The sequence below is a fragment of the Betta splendens genome, chromosome 19 (assembly GCF_900634795.4).
Source record: "Betta splendens chromosome 19, fBetSpl5.4, whole genome shotgun sequence".
NCBI classification, from domain to species: domain Eukaryota; kingdom Metazoa; phylum Chordata; class Actinopteri; order Anabantiformes; family Osphronemidae; genus Betta; species Betta splendens.
This window is the reverse complement of record NC_040898.2, coordinates 5,649,461-5,670,333: the sequence shown is the minus strand read 5'-3', so window position 1 is coordinate 5,670,333 and position 20,873 is coordinate 5,649,461. Positions and strand designations below refer to the sequence as shown.

Below are 20,873 nucleotides of genomic sequence, written 5' to 3'. Positions count from 1 at the left end.
GTTTTTCTACGTCTGTGTTTTCACCCCCCCAACAGCCTTGTGCAGACGCTCGGAGGAGCCTCGAAAGCACGTCAGGTCGCTTTGAAACATGCTGGAATGGCAGCAAACCTGGGTTTTACACTGTAGAAAAATAAAACAACGGGACCAGCAGGAAGTAGTGTTGCAGCCCCGTTTCTTTCATTGTCTTCGGGTGCAAAAGGACCAGCAGCAGAAGGTCCACTCCAGCGGTACCGGTGGACGACATTGCCCCCGGCTTTCACAATAACACGATGCACACCGGGAGCGGGATGAATCAAATGGGCAGCTGTTTGCACCTGCAGATTTATGCTGCTCGTGTCAACGGGGTCTTCCTGTGGGTAAGTAACGCGTCTCGCGTTGGAGCGAGTGGCACAAAGGAGAGAGAGGGACACATTTCCTGCATACCTCCTCTCTCCCGTGCTCTCTGTCTCCTCCCTCCCATTCAGACTGCCCCCCCCCTCTCTCTCTCTCTCTCTCTCTCTCTCTCTCTCTCTCTCTCTCTCTCTCTCTCTCTCTCTCCCAGTCATGGGGGGGGGGTTCTCCGTAACCAGCTGCAGCATAATGTGATCCTCACTGCTCACCGTCATTCAACTGCCGATGCCTCGTACTTGCTCCTTGAATCGGTGCTCCCGTGCTGCTGATGTCACCGGCTCTGGATGCTGCGCGAGGGGGAGAGGACAACTTTTAAGGCACCTTTCTCGTCCATCCGCACACTTCGGATTGGTTCGTTGGCCGTCAACAATGGAAGGACTCCTGTTCTAGTGGATGACTCATTTGGGTTATTCCCCCCCTTGGAGCCTGCTGCGTGTAGCTTCTTTTTTTCCTCATCTTTCGCTCCATCTGCGTCTTTCACCTCAGAATCTCCGATTCTGAGCCTGTTGGGGTTTTATGGAGTGTTTGCGAGGCACGTGTGAAGTTTGGAAGAGCAAAGCGAGACAAGGCATGACTGGAGGACCTGTGGAACACTGAGTCTTTATTCCAGGCACGCGGTCCAGGTAAGGCTCCTGCTCATTTCTTTGCACGCTCAGAGATATGAATTCGCCCTTAAAGAGGCATTCACGTGCATCTCCCGAGGGCTGTCGCGCTTATCAGAGCGGAGCAGGCTGGTTTGTTAGAGTTACGCTCGCTGCTGATTCGGAGCAGCCCAGGGCGCAGGAGGGGAATCGCTCCACGCTGATTTCTGCCTGGAATCACTCGGAAAGCGCGCGGATGCGGACGGGCCGCCGCGTTCTCGCAGCGGCTGCTTAAACTTTGACGCGCTCGGCTCTGTGCTCCTCGCAGTGCGTTTCGTCACCAGCCCCCGGAAACTCTGCCAACGTGACAGAAGTGCAGCCAAATAAACAAAAACTCTCGTTTGCGTGAGAATAGGTCCTCGTAGAGATTTGCTGGTGTTTACCCGACCTGTACTGTAGCTTAGTCGCGCTCGGGAGGAAAACGAGCCGGAGCAGTGTTAGTCCAGGAACAAGGCCAAGATAAGAACTGGTGGCCGCATCACCCCTGTGTTTTCATTTCCACCTGACCAGATATGAGCACGGTGTCCATGGAGCCCGCGGTGCTCGTGGAAAGGGCTGCCAACGCCACCAACCCGCCCCTGAGCTCGCCCGAGGACACCGCCGCCACCTTCGCCATCGGCACCATCCTCTCCATCATGTGCCTCGTCGGCATCTCGGGCAACATCTACACCCTGGTGGTCATGTGCCAGTCCATGAGGACGGCGGCCTCCATGTACATCTACATCATCAACCTGGCCCTGGCCGACCTGCTGTACCTCCTCACCATCCCCTTCGTGGTCTGCACGCACTTCCTGAAGGGCTGGCACTTCGGGGACGTGGGCTGCCGCGTTCTGATCAGCACCGACTTCCTGACCATGCACGCCAGCATCTTCACGCTCACCGTCATGAGCACCGAGCGCTACTTCGCCGTGCTCAAGCCGCTCGACACGGTCAAGCGCTCCAAGAGCTACCGCAAGGCCATCGCCGCGATGGTGTGGGCGGCGTCGCTGGTGCTGACCCTGCCCATGATCGTGAGCATTCATCTGGGCACCAAGGCCATGTGCCAGTCCACGCTGTCCCCGCTCTCCTACAAGGTTTACATCTCCTTCCTGTTTTGCACTAGCATCGTAGCCCCGGGACTTATCATTGGCTATCTCTACGTCCAGCTTGCGCGAACTTACTGGGTTTCGCAGACGGAGACATTCAAACAGACCAAGAAGCTTCCCAATCAAAAGGTCAGTGCGTCGCAGTTTGATGTTGTGTGCGTTTTCTGGCTCTGTACTGCATCTGTTAGCGTTGCGCTAGCCTCTATTCTCCTACAGGGACGATTTATGCTACCAGTGCAACTTTACAAGCTGGACTTTGAGGCATGCTACTCCAAAAGCCAAGACCGATATCCCGCTAATCCCCAGAGAGAAGCAGTCAGGGTGACTTGACCCAAACTGGGCCGGCTTTGAAGCTCCAAGTGGGTCAACGACATGAACCGATTCCACATGTGATCGTTATCTCGCCCCCCCTCCCCCTCCAGGTGCTGTATCTCATCTTCACCATCGTGCTCCTCTTTTGGGCCTGCTTCCTGCCCTTCTGGATCTGGCAGCTGCTGGGCCAGTTCCACCCGTCGCTGGCGCTCTCCACCAAAGCCAAGCGCAACATCAACTACCTGACGACGTGCCTGACGTACTCCAACAGCTGCATCAACCCCTTCCTCTACACGCTGCTCACCAAGAACTACAAGGAGTACCTGCGGAAGCACAAGCGCTCGTGGTCGGCCGGCGGCTACTTCAACCGGAGGAGCCGCTTCCAGCGCTCGCCGCGCCGCTCGCCGTCCGCCAGCAGCCAGCAGTGCACCGAGAGCTTCATGCTGACGCACACGGCCTCGCTGCGAACGCACAACAGCAGCTTGTGAGGTAGGAGCGCGTCGCTGCCTGGTTCTACGCTGTAGCATTTGGTCTGTGTTCAAACGGTCACCTTTGCTTTGTAGCGATAGTCAAAGCCCAAAAGTGTTGCCATGGTAACGCTTTGTGCAGGCACCTATATCATACATTTTGTATACTTTATACAAGTTTTGTATAAGGACATATCTATTTTGGATTTAAAAATCAACTTAGAACGTCTTCTGGGAGATTCCACTTCCTTCTTAATAAAAACAAGATAACATATTTGAGGTTATCTACAAAATCTTACCTAATATTAAAGCAGACTAGATACTCACAGCTTGTGTATCTTAAACTATTTACTAGAAAGGTCTGTACAATTTCTCCATGAAGTCTTTTTAAAATATTCACAAATAAATACATTACTTTGGGAGCAAACATTAGAAATCACTAGACTCTTGTTGACTTTTAACTGTGGTTCTTCCGTTGCCTCATGGATGCCTCGCCCCGAGGACTTCTTTTCTGTATATGTGGTTGAGATGAGCTTCAGACGGTGGTTGTGAGCGTTCCCGACAGAGGAAGCAGGATTAAATAAGAGCGCTGAGGGTGAAGAACAGAGTGAGGGGAGGCGATGGCATGAGGGGAAACAGGAAACACACACACACACACACACACACACACACACACACACACACACACACACACACACACACACACACACACACACACACACACACACACACACAAGCCCAGTAGACACAACACAGCGGACAAGCTGCAAAACCACCAGGAACATAAATACTCTCAGATGGAGCTTCATGGATTAGTCCAGTTTCTAATCTTTCTAATAATTCTTTTAAGGAAACTAGACAATTTTATGCCCCGCAATAAAACAGCCTTTGATTCCCGTTCATCCGTCATGGGAGTAAAAGCCTGCGTTCATGCACTTCGCACCGTTGCTGTAGTAAAGTGTTGATTACAGAGCGGTGTGTGGCCGGTCGGCATCGGTGAATCACCCGCTCCCTTTAGCGAGCGACACCAACCATCAGTCATCAGAAAATACGAATCCGCACACACACACGCGTGCTCTACGTCCAGTGTGCGGCCAAAACGAGTAACTGCTCAACGTTTCACATGCAGTGAATTTGCCAAACAAGGTGCACAATAGCGATTTACAGTATAAAGCAAATACACATTACGTCCTGCTTTGTGTACAGCTCATAAACTGGAGGCTGTGACTTCTGTCAATATCTATTAAGCTGTTACACTTCATCCTGACATTCTTTGATTTGGACCAACACATGAAGCAATACCACAAATGTGGTTAATGTACCAAAACAATATTCACTACAAGCGCTTCATCACATTGACACATAAATAGTTCCTGAGCCCTGGGGAGTTTAGTTTTACAATCATTACAAACGGTGCAATTCATCAACATGACAGAGGTCCAAACACTGAAGATCAAATATCAAATGAGTGCAAATTGATTTTACATTGGTTTTGCTGTGAAAGTACAGCGGCTGTGGTTGAATGGCAGAAGGTGACAAAAGCGCTGAATGGCCTGGATCCTCTGGACGTGAAGATTTAGCTGATTAACACGGATTTCAAGGCTGAGTCCACGCGGCGACTTGGTGATTCGCTCCCAAACTGCCGGGTCAGTGGTTCTTCCTCCCACATATTCGATTTTTCCCCGAGGAAGATAATAAAGCCCACTCACTGTGGAACCTGTAAGTCACTCTGGATTAAAAGCGTCGGCTAATGCATCTCAGTAGCATCAGATAAACATGGGACACACAAGAACCTTTAATGTGGACTACACACAATTCTCACAGACCCCCAAGTCTTAGATAGCTTTGAAATGTGTCCCAGGAAATAACAGACACGCGAGACGATAACGGCTGTTTGTGTTTGTGCTGGTTTCCATCTATAGTCCTGCTGCCAAGAGACTGGAGAATAAATGGTCACAGCAAACAAGAACAGGGTCTGTTTTTAAATTGGACCGTCTCATACACACATCCATAATGTTCATATCACATCTGTCTTGCAAACACATAATAGTCTTATTATCAGCAGATGTTTTTCCAAACGGAGTCTTCACCCGCAGACCAGTCAGATCGCGTGAGCAGCCTGGACGGGTGATAGACAGGCGATGGTTCCTTCTTCGACCCATCACGAGCCGTTAAATGACAGCTAGGGAGCAAATGATGTGTTCACCGGGACCAGTGGTGGACGGCTACATGCACTAACGCAGCCCACACTTATTAGCGCAGGTAAACAAGCTGATTATAGGCCTCGTCTGGTTCAGTGCTTCTTCTTATTGACTGTTCAATACACAACGATCCTCCCGTCTTATTCCATCCCAATGAACATACAGTAACCGCCTCAATGCCCAGAACTATGGGAACAACTAGTTCAGTGATTTAACCCAAACGGACACATGCTCAATGAGAGCATGAGTAGAAAATGTCAAAATCAACCTTAAACCCTAAATATCTGTGAGGTCTGTGACGGTCGACGCGTGCGCGGTCTTGTTCCCTTTCACCCGTGACGCCCAGCGAACTATCGATCTGCCGACCATTTGTGTGAAGGCCGTTTCCATCGACTCGGCTCGTTTGGAACGCGGGGAAAGGGAACCGCCGCTCTCCTCTCGTCGCGGGCGGCTGGAAAATAATTGTGGTAATTGCTGCAGAGTGTGTTTTCTAGGAAAGTCCTCGGCGTGATCAATAGCAGCCTGGGCTCCAACATTAACGAACGCTAATGTAGAACCCTGCGTTTGGGGTGGGTTCCGATGCCCGTTGGTTCCTTCTCACTCGTACCTTGATGGAATCTTCCTGGCGGTGCGATGGCACGGAACCCGCCGCAGAGGGAAAACATCTCGGCCCTCCAGCTCTTAGCTCTTTTACGAGAGCGCGCCGCGATCCCTAAAGTGACGGTAAACTGTCTCGGTGAATTAAGTCGCAGCGCTCACGTCAGACGTGCCTCCGTGCCATTAAGCACTTAGCGGCTGCAGCCGCGATGAACCGGAGCTTCCAGGAGCAGAAGGGAACTAAAAAGAACCCCAGAGTGTGTGCGATTGACAGGTTGGTGTTAAACCTATGTTAGTACTGTAGTGTATGGGCTGGGCTGATGTGTCCAGCTGTGCAGTTACTTCAGGCCCTCAGCTGAACATACTGTACTGTGGTGTGCAAACACACTTGTAAATACTGATCCGTCTGGCATCTGCACACAATCTGGCAACGCAGACTAAAACAGTCATTAAAGATATAAAGCCTCAACCCCATGTCTATTGCACCATAAACCCTGCATGTGGCTTTTTGTTTCCTTTTGTCCTTCACTGTAAGAGGTGATGATGATGGTGGTACAGCTCAGAGGAAGGTTTCAGGGTGTTCCTGTGCCTCACCTCTAGACAGAGACTGCTAAATGGACTGGAAAGATTCTCTCTGCGGCCATATCAGTCAATTTGAATTATTATCGGGCCTGGTAGAAGCGGTAAATGGACCCACGGCGCCATCACTTCTCCGCGGTCGGGCCGACATGATCCCGTGACGGATGCCGACGGCCTAAAATCAAGGATACGACAGACCTGAATCCAATTTAAAGGGGAAAGCAAACATTTTTAACAAACACCCGCAGAGCTAATGCGACGAGCGTTTGTATATAACAGGTGGATTAACCTTCTGACATTTAATTGGTTTCTGTGTTTGAAAAACAGAATAGGAGCAGGAGAAAAGGTTTTATTCATTGCGAGGCCGGAGGGTAATTATTTAACTAACGTGTTAACAACTATTGAGAATTCCCTTTTTACCAAACCTCCACGAAATAGTCCAATAAAACTTGAATTTGACTTCTAAACAGAGTCGTGCATATTTATCCCTGTGCATTAAACAGAACAGAACTCACTGAAGGTCTCAGAAGGTTTATTATTCATATCGTAGCTGCTGTTAAAGCTGCTTCTGTAGTTCTTCTGCGTTGTTCTTCGACGTGGCTGCTTGTCTACATTAGATGGCTGGCGAAGGAATTTGACATTTGGCCGATGTCGTGTGGAAAGAGACGCATTATATATGAGGGGAAGCGATTCTGCATGTTTTGCTAGAGAGGCGGGACCGAGGCCAAGCAGGATTGAGACCCACTACCTTGTACTTGTACCTGTACTGCACCATGAAGGACGCATCGTTTAGGCCCATCCTGATGAAAGTGCTCTCTGGCTCCTCCTCCTTGGACCTGTCTGGAAACGCTTTACACCATATGTCCTCAGCTATTTCTCCTTCTTTCCTTTTCTTCTGATGTTTATCTAGCTTGGCTCTAAGGAAATTCTAATTCGGCTAATTATAGGAAAGATAAACAACTGTCGTGGGTTTTGTTGTGTTCCTCTGAACACTGCATGGTTTGACCTTGGGGTCAGTTTGTGCCTGTTCACCCAATAACTCCACTGCTTCTAGATTTCAGAAAAACAACAACTAAAAATGTTCAAAACATCCACCTGTACTTCATCATTAATCACACTAGTCAGTTTTGAACACATCACCTCACATCTTGTTCCCAAGTGCTTCACAAAATTCACAGTTCAATAAAAAAAAAAACAAGGCCCAGTAAAACGGACAAACACACGAAACAAGCTTCAGCGAAAGACAAACACGGCAGATGTTCATAGCCAGACACGCATTGAGGCCGACGTCGCCGAGCTGAAACAATAACAGAGGCTGCAAAACACTCAGGAGTCAGAAACCGCTGGTCCGACCGACTGGAGGGATTCAAAGAGGAAAACGGCCCCGGAGACCGAATGTCCAGCCGTCAGAGATAGAAGGTTTCTCATCGCATCAAATTCACTGTTAATAGGATTCTGCTGTGTTGCAGCACATAGCGGCGCTACGGGCCCCGAGCCAGAGCAGGAAACCACTAACGAGTGGACTTAGTTAGAGATGTGTAGGGACGAGCTTCGCATCCTGGAGCCCCGTGGGCCACGCAGGTGCTGGAAACTCAGAGGACTCACGATCGCTAATAACAGGGCAAGAAAGTGTTGGATGCACAATTAGGGACAAAATGGCGTCCTCAATGCACTACAGCATGTTATTCTGTTCCAAGTAGTTGATACCTGGATATCAACGCCAACGACAGCCTGTGTGATGTGTAAACAAGAAGTCATTCAGTCCTTTTCTGCCTTTTCCCATCCAAGTCCTTGTTTTTAAAGCTCTCTGACTGACAGTCTGATCCTCAGAGCTCAGATTAGACTTTGAAGATCAAAGTTTAATCAAGCATCGGAGATGGTTCACGTGATAAAGGAGGAACAAAAGCGAGCGGGGGCCGTTCCGGAGCACGCGGCTGCCGATTACCAGCGCCGAGGGGTGTTTGTTCCTTTGTCAGGCGCCCGCCAAATCCGCCGTCGCTCGCAATCCCCCAGCAGAGGCAACGGCGCCCGGGTACTTCGCGTTCTCGCTCGAGTTGGAAAACAAAACTTTGGGTTTTTTAATGTTTCTGTAATGCTCTCGTCAGCGCACGTCGTCACTTCGCCTCCGAGTTTTCTGCTCATGCCCGGTTCGTGCGCGGTGTGAGTCACTGTCTGGGTATTTGAGGTGTTGGTATAAATGAGTGGATGTGCTAATTGGCAGTGAATGCAGCACATATTGTTATCTTCCCTCATTGGCCTAGAACTACAAAAGTCAGGATGATCATTATTTCAATTCAAAGTCTTTGATTCAGATTTCACACAGTTTCCTTCAGTCAGTTGCCAAAGTCAGGGATACTCAAAGAAGCCAGGTGGAGGTGGGAGCTCATGGCTTTTGGAGGGCACAGTGGTGAGATCGCTGCTGTTGCAGGGATGGGAATGCATTTATGGCCCAACAGCGCTGTGCTTTGACATCAAGGGCTCCAGAGAGGCAACAATGATAAATGGAACTCCAGCCAAGACAAACGAGCAGACGACAGAGCTCATAAAAACAACCCAGGCAGGGCTTCGATAGAGGGGGAGCAACCCACATATTTGAACTGGTTAGAGATGGAAATATGAATGCTTATCGTCCATCAGAGTCGCAGATTGGACGCTCGTCGCCGACGGAGCTCGTAGATTCCAGTTTAGCTGCAATTATGGTGTCACGCCACCAAAGCTCGAGGCTCTGCAGGACGGGGAGCTGCTTCTCACGCCCACATCATCAGCCCATTTCATAGTATGAAAACCCGTAATAATAATAATCATAATTCAGGCTCATGTCCTGGGAGGCAGGAACATTTTATTTGGAGCGGCGTTGGCTCTAGTTGTTCTTAATGAAATAGATTTCCAGCACAAATCACATCACACAGATTCAATTTAAGAATTAAAAAGAAAAACTTTGACTGAAGAATGTTTCATGTCTTCTGTCACATACAGTAATGCATCATTCCTACTCTCACACACACACACTGCACATGGAATTTCCATTTCACTCTACAGTAAGTACTTTCATTTATACCCTGCTTATCTGCATTTCTATTACTACCTGATAAAACTGTGCGATCGCTGTGACCCCCGAAGGGGCACAGTAGTAATTTACTGCCGTTCCAGGTTAATAGGACCGGAGGAGGTCGATTTATGAAAGCACTGATTCAGACTGGAATGAAGCTGGAAGTGTTGGAGAACAGCAGGGCTGTGGACGTTGGAGAAGCAGTGGAGACTAGTTTGACTTCATAGTGTCTATGTTGCTGTAGCTTCACAGTGCGACTATGGGTTTCTCCTTCCTTTGGCCTTGCTTTGAATCAAACCAAAGTTTTGTTGAGATGCTTCTTGTTAGTTGGAACAGACGGAGGATCACTTTGAAGTCGCACAAAGAAGCAGCCACTCATCTGCACACAGCTTATTTTTAGCCTCAACCTTTCTATAACTGGGGTCATACATTGAGAAGAAACCCCCCCTCTTCAAGTGTGCCCATTATAAAAACATGGCTTTAAAAAGCAGGAATAAACAACAACTAAAGAAAGCTCACTCCAAATGAAAAATAGCCTTTAGCTTCCACTTTAGCTCCAGATGTTAGAGACTGGCAGATGCTACCTTTAACCTGAACATTACACTCGCTGCCTACACAGACACGGCAAAATCTAATAAACACCCCCAGGCTTCACGGCCCTCAGATAAATAGATCCAACCTCTAGAAATAGCTTGCGAATCGGAGAGAGTTGGACGGAGCAGAGGCGAAGGTGAAGCAGCAGGAGGACGGCTGGAGGACAGATGCTGAGCTTCTTACACCGGGTGGGTGTCATGGAGTGGGACGGACGCGGGCGCTCGTCAGCAGATGGACCTTTCTCACTCTTATGTTCTGATCGACAAATAACTTAAGACAACTAATATTAATAATTCATTTAAATGAATAAATAATGTGAATGATTGAGTTTGAAGATGGAGCATCAGGACAGCTCGTCTCAGCCGCTTGAGGCAAGCTGGAGCCCAGCGCCGCCCAAGCAGGCGAGGGGCGGGGTTCGCCCAGGGGTCAAAGGTCACCAGGTCATCGCAGGCTTCATATAGAGACAGACAAGCACTCACTCCTACGCTCACACCTCCGGGTAACTTAGGACGCCCAGTTAATTTGACCGCATACCTTCGGAGCGCGGGAGGAAACCGGAGACGGCCGCTCACACACAGGGAGAACAAGCCAACTCCACACAGGACTCAGTCACAGCTTTATCAGCAGTGAACCGATGACAGGACCGCTGAGGGCTTTAATCCTGTTTACTCTTGAACTCAACTATTGTCTTCTCCAGACGTTGACTTGTTGAAAGGCTGAAGGAAGCCGTGGCTACACCTTCCACCGTGCGACAGGAAGCGTCGCGGGTAATCTCTTCCCCGCGTTCTTCCTGAGGTTCCCGGCAGCGAGTCTGAGCGGATCTTGTTCCAAAATCCCGTCGGGCCTCTCATTTCTCTGCTCTCAACTGTTATTGCATGAGACAGTGAAGGACTTTCAGAAGTCAGAGGAATCTTATTTCTTTTCAACTGGATGCACAAGGAACTGTTTGATACTTTGATGACATCTTAGATATAACCCTTGAGAAGACTCTGAAACTTAATCTTTGTCTTTATGCTGATTTACTATACAGTAAAAGGTTATGTGGCCAATTATTGAGGTCCACAGGTTGTTGCCAGGCAACGTTTAATTAAACAGTCTAAAAATGCTGTAACATTGTAATTATTAAGGTAATATAAATGAGCATATTGAGTCCAAAAAGCATGTTTCAGATTATTATTTATTGCCTAATGAAACTCACTCAACCAAATTTATCAACACGAAAAATGTGGTAATAAAATAAATAATTGCCCGAAATGTGGAAGAACACAGACTCAGCTCGGAGGTGTTGTATAATATCGAATAGATTTTGTCCATTGTCCAGAAGCTTCCTCTCAGTAATGACTACCTTCCGTGACAGGCCGGTGCGTTCATGCCGTCATAACAACCCCAGCAGAATGTTTTTCAGCGACGTCGTGTGCCATTTCAGACGAGGCTGAGGTCACCGGCGCAGGGACCTTAATTAGGAACACGCTCCTGCAGACGCCGACACATGCGGGCGACACTAGAACACATACAGTACCTTCCAGTCTAATTAAAAGTGGGATGGGCATCGCCGCGCGTGGGAAATGTCATCATTCATATGCACAAGCGAGATTACGTTACCGCAAGAGAATGGCACGGACGGATTTGTTACAGGAAGAAGGAGACAAATACAAACACTAAAGTTTTAAATGGACCCAAACCAGATTAGTGTTGCTTCATTAACAAATAAAAACCACATGTCTGGTTTCTCTCCTGCACAAGAAATAATAAAGTTCTGCAGCCGCTATGTTTGTGGCCCAGATCCTCCCTGCAGAGACGCAGACTGAAACACTTGATCAGAAATAAAGCAGTAACGAAAGGAGACGCTGGTTAAAGATAATGTGAAAGGGCTGTTATCAGAACCACTTTCACATACTGTAATTACAACCTTTCCAGGATGAAAGTAGTAGTAAACAAGTAGATCCACATACTTGACTTTTGCAGGCTAAGAGTCAGAGCTGAAGGCTTAGGCAGAATTCCAGCTCATAATTATGCCACAAGCCACTAACAAGCTAATATCTATTTTTAAAAGCTGACATCACTGTGTTTAGGGGATTGATGAGGACTAATCATGTGCGTCTCACACTTGGGGCAGTTTAAGGCCTCTCCCTGTGCTCTCAGATGATGAGCACACGCCTACACCGCTCACACAAGCAGACATCACAGGCGTAGAGCTCCTTTGATACAGTACATGCACAAGATGTCACTTTCAAACAGGAAGTGAAGAACAAAGCGCTACGAAAAGTGCTGGAATATGTCGACATATGATCCTGTTGCTGAGTCTCTAGCATAAATGTGTGTCACAATCCGCCTCACTGAATGGCGGATCAAGGCTATGAAAGTCAGTCTGGGCCGAGTCAGAGTAGCGTGAGGGCCAGGAATTCATGTATAGTTTATTTTCAGCTAAACACAAAGCACAACACTCCCTTAACTAAACAAAATGCACTAGGAGGCTAAACATGATAGAACCAAAAAAAATTTAACTTGTGGAGCTCAGGAAAGACTCCTCACGTAGTTAAATCTTGACCACGTGGGCCTAAACAGACCGAGCTAGCAACACGGCATACGTGAACAGCTAGCGACACGGCATACGTAAACAGCTAGCGACACGGCATACGTAAACAGCTAGCGACACGGCATACGTGAACAGCTAGCGACACGGCATACGTGAACAGCTAGCGACACGGCATACGTGAACAGCTAGCGACACGGCATACGTGAACAGCTAGCAACACGGCATACGTGAACAGCTAGCGACACGGCAACTTAAAAAGCGAACAACATGGCATACGTGAACAGCTAGCGACACGGCATACGTGAACAGCTAGCGACATGGCAACTTAAAAAGCTAACAACATGGCATACGTGAACAGCTAGCGACATGGCATACGTGAACAGTGTACAAAAGATTGTAGTTTAACTTTAGTTTAGTACTGTTGGTTCTTGTTTTTGGCCAGTAGGTGGCGCTCTAGAGCTGGCTTCCTTGTGTCAGCGGAGACCTGTTTTGGAAGACGCATTTGCATTGCACGGACATTATGAGTATTTAGCAGTGTGCGTCTAATAAAGTAAGTAATGTCGTTTATACTGGATCGTTATTGTGTTGGTGTTTGTGTACAGAGACGCCAGTTTTCAGTTATCTATAGCAGGTATTCGTATATTATTTTGTGACGTTTAGAACACTGACCGTTAGCCATGTAGCCTAGCTTTTGGTGCTGCGACCGCTAAGACTGTTGCTTGTTCTCAATGTGTCCGTGTAATAGAGCTTCTATAAGTCATGTTGTATATCTTTCATATATGTTATTAACAGGCTTCAGTCATGTCTTGTACTTTAATTGTTTATTGATAATTTCTTAATACTTAGTATTTGTTTCTGCTGTAGGAAAACCACACACACACACCCATATACTCAAAGTCTGTGTTGCTGATCCTCATGCAGATAAAGTTTGTCCCAATCTGGATCTGTCTCTGCCTCTACCTCAACTCACCTGTACAGAGATTGTTGTTTTGATCAGACACCCTGAGATGATAGCCCTTAAACACCAGATATAGTCATCTGTACAAACAGTTACTTACATAGTTGCTAACAACAATGACCCAGCACAGAGTGTTGTGCTGCAGGAGTCTTTGAAGGGAGGCAGAGGGGAAGTGCAGGTGTGGCAAGTTGAGCTGATTGCTAGGTGTCTATAGAAGGAAGGAGAGGGAGTGGGCGTGGTCAAAAGCAGGGGCGTGGCATAGTGAGGGAGAAGGCGTGGTCCAGGGTGAAAGAACAACAGGATGGCTGGCAGAGCCAGCCCAGGATCCTGACAATCTGTCCTGTGTATATCACTCAAAAAATATAGAGGACAAATCGAACCAAAGCTTAAAGGCAAAACAGATGATCCATGATACACTCCATGAAATATGCAGGTTGAGCTGCACACAAGACAATGTCATCTATTATGAACATTAAATAAATAATCTTTGCTGCTTTTAGTTATAGATTTTTGCATTTTATTTTCTATAAAGTTGTGGTAATTTCCTCTTAATCTCACTTTGACTAAACCCCCCCTACTCTCATTGTCATGATCCAAACAGCTGACTCTGACATATACAGGTAATAGTGATCCTAGAGGTTCACACCACATACTGTACAAGTATTCAAGATCTTAACGTTTTCTGTTTAGTTGGACTGGGAGTCACATTCACTGTCACTGTCTGTCCTCCACTGTGGGGCAAGTATGCAGTTTCAAAACTATGGATTAAGGAGAACATTGGAACAATCCAATAGCTTCCCAACAGGCATAAATAATTTATACAGCGACCAAAATAGCTGTTAGAATAATTAGATAACAAAAAGAAAGAAGATAGCAGCTCTGATTGAACAAATAGCAGCAGCTAAAAAGAGAAAACCAACTATGATGTAATTGTGTTATTTTACTGACCTAATATAATACATAATACCTTATTTTAGTAAACAGGCAGAATCATCTGGAGTTAAAAACTCAGAGTCATGGAAAACTCTTACGTGTGCAGGAACACTAGCACACAAACACAGCAAATGCAATAAAAAGTCACGGTCATGAAGGAACTGGGACATTTACTGGCAAATAAGAAGCAGAGCTGCCTCTGGTCGTTTTAACCACAAAATGTTTTTTACAGCACAGAACTTTACGTTTGACTGTCGGCTCCTTGAGCGATATTTGATCAAAACCCATTAGAGCCCGAAGCAAGTCAATATTAATATTTGATAAACCCACCTAATAAAAAGTGATAACTCTGACTCAACTCGCTGCATCTGCACTGAAATGCCATCATGTTTCATTAGCGTAGCATTTTAATGGGACTTTCTCCACTATTAGAATGCTAAATGCTAAAGGAAACCTCAGAAGTTCACTTCCTGTCAACATAATCAGCCTTCGATGAAGTGAATTAGTTATTCCTGCATAGCAGTGCAAAAAAAAAAAAAAAAAATCAACAACTGCACATTCAGCTTCAGGGACTCACAAACAGCCCGGAGACACCTCCAGCATCAAGCAGCGTAAATGAAAGGCTGTGATTTAAAACAAATAAGTTGGCTGGAGCTGCCTCTACAACGGCTGATTTATTGGGAATAATCAGAGTATTCCTGAACAGATCACGAAGTGTGAAGGGGGCCCGCTGTGTCCGTGAGTCCAGCCAAGCCCAGTCCACTGACATGCAAAACATGGGGGACAACTTCCCACCTTGACATTCACAGCCAAGAAGGAAGAATAAAAGCACACGCGCAGTGGAGGGAGACAACGGTGCAAAGCTGCCAAAGTCAGAAACAAAGCTGATCTTTTAGGGGTCAGTCATTCTAGATTATGTGACTTGAAAATCTAAAAGATATAAAATACACAGAACATGCACTGTACTTGGGCTTCACTACATTTTAAAACACGTTTGACCTCCCTGGAGGATGTTGGTGTTTCCACTTTGCCCCTCGGACGAAGTAACCGCAGCAAAACAAGACTCAGGAAGCGCTTTTATCAACAGCTGAGCTCGGCTCCTTAAGCAAGTCAACCATGCTCATCGATTAAAAAGCACTAAAACCGTGGGAGACGGCGTTGAGAGTCCCATTGTTGCTGAGCTGACGTTAAACTACAAGATAAGATCAAAGGGATCCCCTTGTTGTGATGTTGAGGATTTCTCTTTGACGTATTCCCCGGGTGAAACAACTGTGGGCTTCGTCCCGTCCCCGCGATGCCTGCGTCGCTACACATTTCACTTCAACGAGCTCCTCCAGTCTGAAAGAACAAAACACCAGCTACAGTCTATCACCGTGCGCTGCTCCAGGGAGGAGAGACGGGGAACTTTCTACTGATCTGTACTGGTATTGTGGCATCTCGGTGAAGCAGAGATATTATACGCGTATTATAAGTTCCTGTTGGCTCATGATCACTATGTGGGAGAAGAATGACTGTTAGAAGCCAGTAATACAGGACGCGGGCACATTTCCTCATAATTTATCTTTAGCTTTAAGTTTTTATGAATGTCCAGGTGATGTACACTATGTTGAGCACAAAAAACTAGGTCACTTTGTTGCTTTTGCACTGCTTCTTTTTTATTTATTTCGGGGGGAATCATTACAATTCATTTCAATTATCAACACTATATAGAGCAAGAAACACCCCTCCGTCAGACAAAGAGCGGAGCTGCAAGCGGAGGACCCGACTCGGGGAATCGCTGGCTTTGCTCCATTATGTCACGTGCACCCGCGGTCTGATTGAGTGCCGCGTTTGCCGACGCACGGCAGGGTGCAGGAAAACAAGCCGCTCGCGTATCTGTTAGCGATCACGTTGGCGTCGACATTCTGGGCGAGTGGCTGCTCTCGGTGGGAAGTCAGGAGCGCTCCAGCAGTTGCAGGCTCAGCGCGGGAGGTCATCTGCCTCCAGCGGCACAGAAAGGAGCATGTCTGGAGGATGAACTTCGGAAATAAATGACTACTACAGTACATCTACATACAGTATTGAGGATGAATGGAAATTTGAATATGAATGAAAAGAAGATGGTCCGGAGCAAAATGGTGCAGATGTGCACAGACGCAGTCAGTATTAGAGGCCTGTATAGAGGCCCCGCTGGGCTGCAAAGCTAAGATAAGAAGCAGAGTGGAGGTTAAGCCATGGCTGCATGTCCTGGCAGAGGAGGAGCGAGGAGCCGGGGCCACGGCAGCCGGAGAACCGGCAGGAGCGTTCGGATCCGACCCCCTTTGAAATGCACTCAGCCAATATCGCACCCGGGCCCAAACGCGCACACATGATTTACCTCTGCAGGCTTTTTTTCATCCGGAGCGGGGAAATCAAATCCAAATTTAAAATTGGCTGCCAACCAGGGTGAATGTGAAATACTCAACAATAACAACCTAATAATTACCCTGGAAATCTTTCTTCCAGCTCTGCAGCCGAACACATTTCCTCCCTGCTACCGCTGAGAATTACAGAATCCCTATGAGCTCAAAACTACTTCCATAGTGCAATATATATAATATAGCGAAGCTAATTTGACTTAAATAAGCACGTACATCATGTTGATGATGCAGTCCGCACACCTCATAGCTGATGCCAAGTGGGACATAAGATGGTTTGGCTGCTACTGAGAGAGAGGGGCGAGTGCGGAGCCTCAACAGGTGTCAGATGAACAGCTGGACGGAAGCAGCAGGCATTTGACTTTCTATTTTCTGCCCAGAGTCGGCACGCGATCACCGCCGCGAGCATCAGGAGCCGCCGGTGGTGCGAAGCCGAGCCGAGGACGCGAGACGCTAAAAATACTGACGCCGGATTAGGCTCGCCCCAGAAAACCTTGAGCTCCTCGGCGTCGCGCCTCTAATCAGCGCGAAACGCTACCGTGGAACTTATGGGGGAGTCCGTGGGGTGCGAGTGCGAGAGAGCGTGGAGGATGAAGACGGCGAGGGAGAGGAGGAGGCGTAACGAAGGAGAGAGAATCAAAAGACAACACAGGCGCTTTGCCAAACTTTGTCAGATTTCCCGTTTCCATGCCAACAGCATCACAGTTAATAAAGGGCCTTCGTGAGAGTGATGTGGCTGTTAGCCCCAAACTGCTGCTGGAGCCAGTACACACATACTAAACCTGCACATATGCTGCGTTACATGACACACACATTGCACATATTGTGTAGTTGCAGTCGCTTCAGTCTGCAAGTGTGCTTAACTATTCATGTACACAGCTTTCTAAGACGACCGTGCCAGCGTCGCTGAAAACTCAATCTCTGGGCTCTTTTTTTTTTTTTTTTTCCTCAGCTGGAGCGTTCGTTGTTTTGTCCCGCGCCTTTCGCAATTTTCCTGGCGCAGAACAAAAGCTGTCTGCTGGAATGCGCTGGGTAAATCACGACAGAAGGGCTGGGAAACGCTAAAACGCAAGTAAGACGGTTGGAGAGGAACGCGGCTGGTCAGCCGGGCCCTTCATCATCATCTGCACATCGGTTTCAACACATAACAACCACAATGTTCCCTTCAATAAGAACTAATATCGCAATTTGTTCTTGTCCTTCAAAGATAAATGGTTCCCAATACACAGAAAAGCTTTAAATTAATTTATCTTTAATTAACCTTAGTGTAATTGTAACAATTTGATTTGTAGATCCCATTTATTATTAGTTTAGTCTCCACCACTTTGTACTGTAGCTCTCAACAACCTCAACTTTTGGAATTCCCTCTGTGAACACTGGGATTTGTCGCAGTGGGAGGCGAGAAGAGCAAGAAATCCGAGTGCGGTGGGAAAAGCGAGCCGATCGAGTGAGACCGGGAGAAATAAGATCGACCCGAGGCCAAAAAATAATCAGATTGTTATCACTCTCAACTCGAAGACCACTCAAGTGTATTTATTTGGTGGAATAACATACAGTAGGCTGTGTGAGGCCACTTCATTGGCCCTGCTATAGGGTTGTGTAACTTTACAGTGTGTTTCCATAGGTGCAGAAGGCCGTGACAACTTCAGGGCTGAATAGAGACGCGTCGCAGAAGAAGCTAGTCCAAACATCCCAAAATGAAACGCAGACGTCGTTTAACAAAGATGTCAAAAAATCCAATTCATTTGGTTTGTTTTTGGCTGACGTCCGCTCAAGAACTTCCCACCATCATTTAATCCGCACTCAAAGCCAAAGATGTCACAGTTTGTCTCCACGGGACTCCACTGAGTGATTCACCCCGTGTGGTGTTTAACGATGGTGAGCTCTAACCAGAATCAGGTCCTAGAGACCCTGTTACCGGACACAACCGTGTCCCTGTGGCTGCAGATGACTCAGTAATATATCTGTTCATGAAACAAGCTACGCTCACAGTGGAGGTTAGCATCTTGTCATCAATCAAAGACCACAAGTATATTGTTGTGTTGGGAGGGAAGTGACTATAATACTGCATAACTGTCAGGGGACTTTGTACAGAACATCAGGAGGAAGGAGTCATTTAATCACCATCACTTTAGTCTGAGCTGCAGTCACTTCACTATCTTTGTTAAAACTAATTATAAGGAATTAATGAACATTCAACGTTTTCTCAAGGATGTTCTCTCGTTTTTCTTCCTACTAACAGAGCGGCCTTTTTCTCGTCCTCGAATCTGCATGTGAATGAAGCTAAAGGAGGCCTGAACGTTTTTAACATCTAGGCGAGATAACGTCAAGTTTAATAGAGATTCAAACAGGCGCGAACCGCAGCCTCTTTGTCCCCGACAACCACTCGTGCTCCTGGCGACTCGACGCTCAAACTTCAAAAGGAAATACGTTACATACACATACATACAGTACTGTGTGCCCACAACCATTGGCTTGAAAAAAAAAATCCAATTTCAAGCTCTGCAGAGCAAGTTTAAAGGTAAAACGTCCGTTCTTTAATAAGGTGCAACACAATACAAGATACAAGAATGCACGTCTCCCTCTGTGTCTAAAGGCCTTATTGCTTCAGTATCAGTCTTTCTGATTGATCATGTGAAATACATGACTAAACATAGAGTGAAGCATTTTTCCTGCATGGCCTCTTTATGTAAAGTGACTACTCCTAATGGATGAACTATGTTTAGATATGAAAACCTAAAGGTGAATGGCAGTGAAATCACAGACATTCACAGCTAATCTGATCCTTCCAGGCATCCTCCTCTAAGCTTCCCATGTCACGCTGTAATAATTACCATGACATGGGTTTTCTTCCAAAAATCTGTGTTTCAGCAATAAAAAAAAACATAACTACCGTTCTATATGTGCAGAAGAGGTGATAACTGCTTTTTTACTATTTTTAGCCGCAGGCTGGTCCAAAGACAACGTGTTTGGCAAACAGTGTGTGTGTGTGTGTGTGTGTGTGTGTGTGTGTGTGTGTGTGTATAGAGCCACTGCATTAATAGCTGCGTTCTGTCCTGTGTCTCCTAGATCTGTCCTGAACCAGGAACACAAAAGCACATACTGAGGTTAATACAACCCTGACCCTGAACGCCTCATCATGATACAAGGACACAGAAGGCCTTTGGTACAGTATTTGCGGATCAGCGTTTTCGAATTGGATGACTACCAGCAGATGCTGCTGCTTTTGACTCTGTATAAGCCTGCATCCCCATCACATCTGTATTTATTTGACCTGTGGCACAAGGAGACAAATGTCTTACACAAGAGTTTGTCTTATTTTATGCATTCTATTTTTTATTTCATTCTCACATTCTATATTGTTTTGCAATGCATGTGAAATTGTCTCTGAAACTGTTCGGTGATTTTGTCGGTGATTGCCAAAAAAAATAAAGGAACGTGTTTCAACACAAAACCACGGCTTCAGCTATAGCAAGAGAGGGTTAGCTAGCGGCTAATTAGCCTAGCTTAGCACAAGGAGTGGAAAGAGAACCCGACTGTCTTGTCTTTTTTGATACAAAAGTATCAGTTGCATGGTTTGCATAACTTTTCAGAGAAAATAGTAATGCTGAGATACTAAGCTAGGATTATATAAAGTTAAGAAATGTGCACAAGCTTCCCTTTAATTCATGAAAACATCACTAGGACTTAATAGAAAAGTAAAGTCAACATTCAGTATAGAAGTTAAATTAATAATTCTATTTAATTTCATGTATCTCATCTGTTTACAGATATTTGAATTTCTTTGCATGTTGAAACTGCTGTTTATTGTTGCTGTGCGATCAGAACAACTGCTACCAAGTCCCAACTAAAAGCTGGAAAAGCCAACCGTGCTTCATGTGTGATTACTGTGATTTTATTCGACTGCTCCGCGTCCGCTTGATCATTTTACGGCTTTAATTCTGTTGCAAGGAACAACGAGGAGGGAGGTGGAAGCCGATCTGTTGCATCTCTATTGATTCGAGCCCCTCAGCAACAGGAGGCGAGCGAGAAACGCTGTCTGATTGATGCACATTTAACCAGATCGATTCTCTGGAGAAATCTTGGTTTTGAATTTGGGAGGTTTTGTTCGCGAGAGCATGAAACAACACAGATC

The 20,873-nt window shown here is 46.6% G+C and overlaps 1 protein-coding gene across 1 annotated transcript; it reads left to right on the top strand.

Moving 5' to 3' along the window:
* The first annotated feature begins 550 nt into the window (after nt 1-550).
* On the top strand, nt 551-20,628 carry LOC114846137 (urotensin-2 receptor). The gene is made up of 4 exons (XM_029134915.3): nt 551-1,013; nt 1,542-2,245; nt 2,539-2,917; nt 19,808-20,628. The coding sequence occupies exons 2-3, from the start codon at nt 1,544-1,546 to the stop codon at nt 2,914-2,916; spliced, it is 1,080 nt and encodes a 359-aa protein (XP_028990748.1). The 5' UTR covers nt 551-1,013; nt 1,542-1,543; the 3' UTR covers nt 2,917; nt 19,808-20,628.
* The last annotated feature ends 245 nt before the right edge of the window (nt 20,629-20,873 follow it).

Excerpts from the sequence above, each read along its gene's own strand:
- LOC114846137 (XM_029134915.3), top strand. The coding sequence starts at position 1,544 with ATGAGCACGGTGTCCATGGAGCCCGCGGTGCTCGTGGAAAGGGCTGCC. Across the intron at positions 2,246-2,538 it reads AGAAGCTTCCCAATCAAAAG|GTGCTGTATCTCATCTTCAC; the intron begins GTCAGTGCGTCG and ends CTCCCCCTCCAG.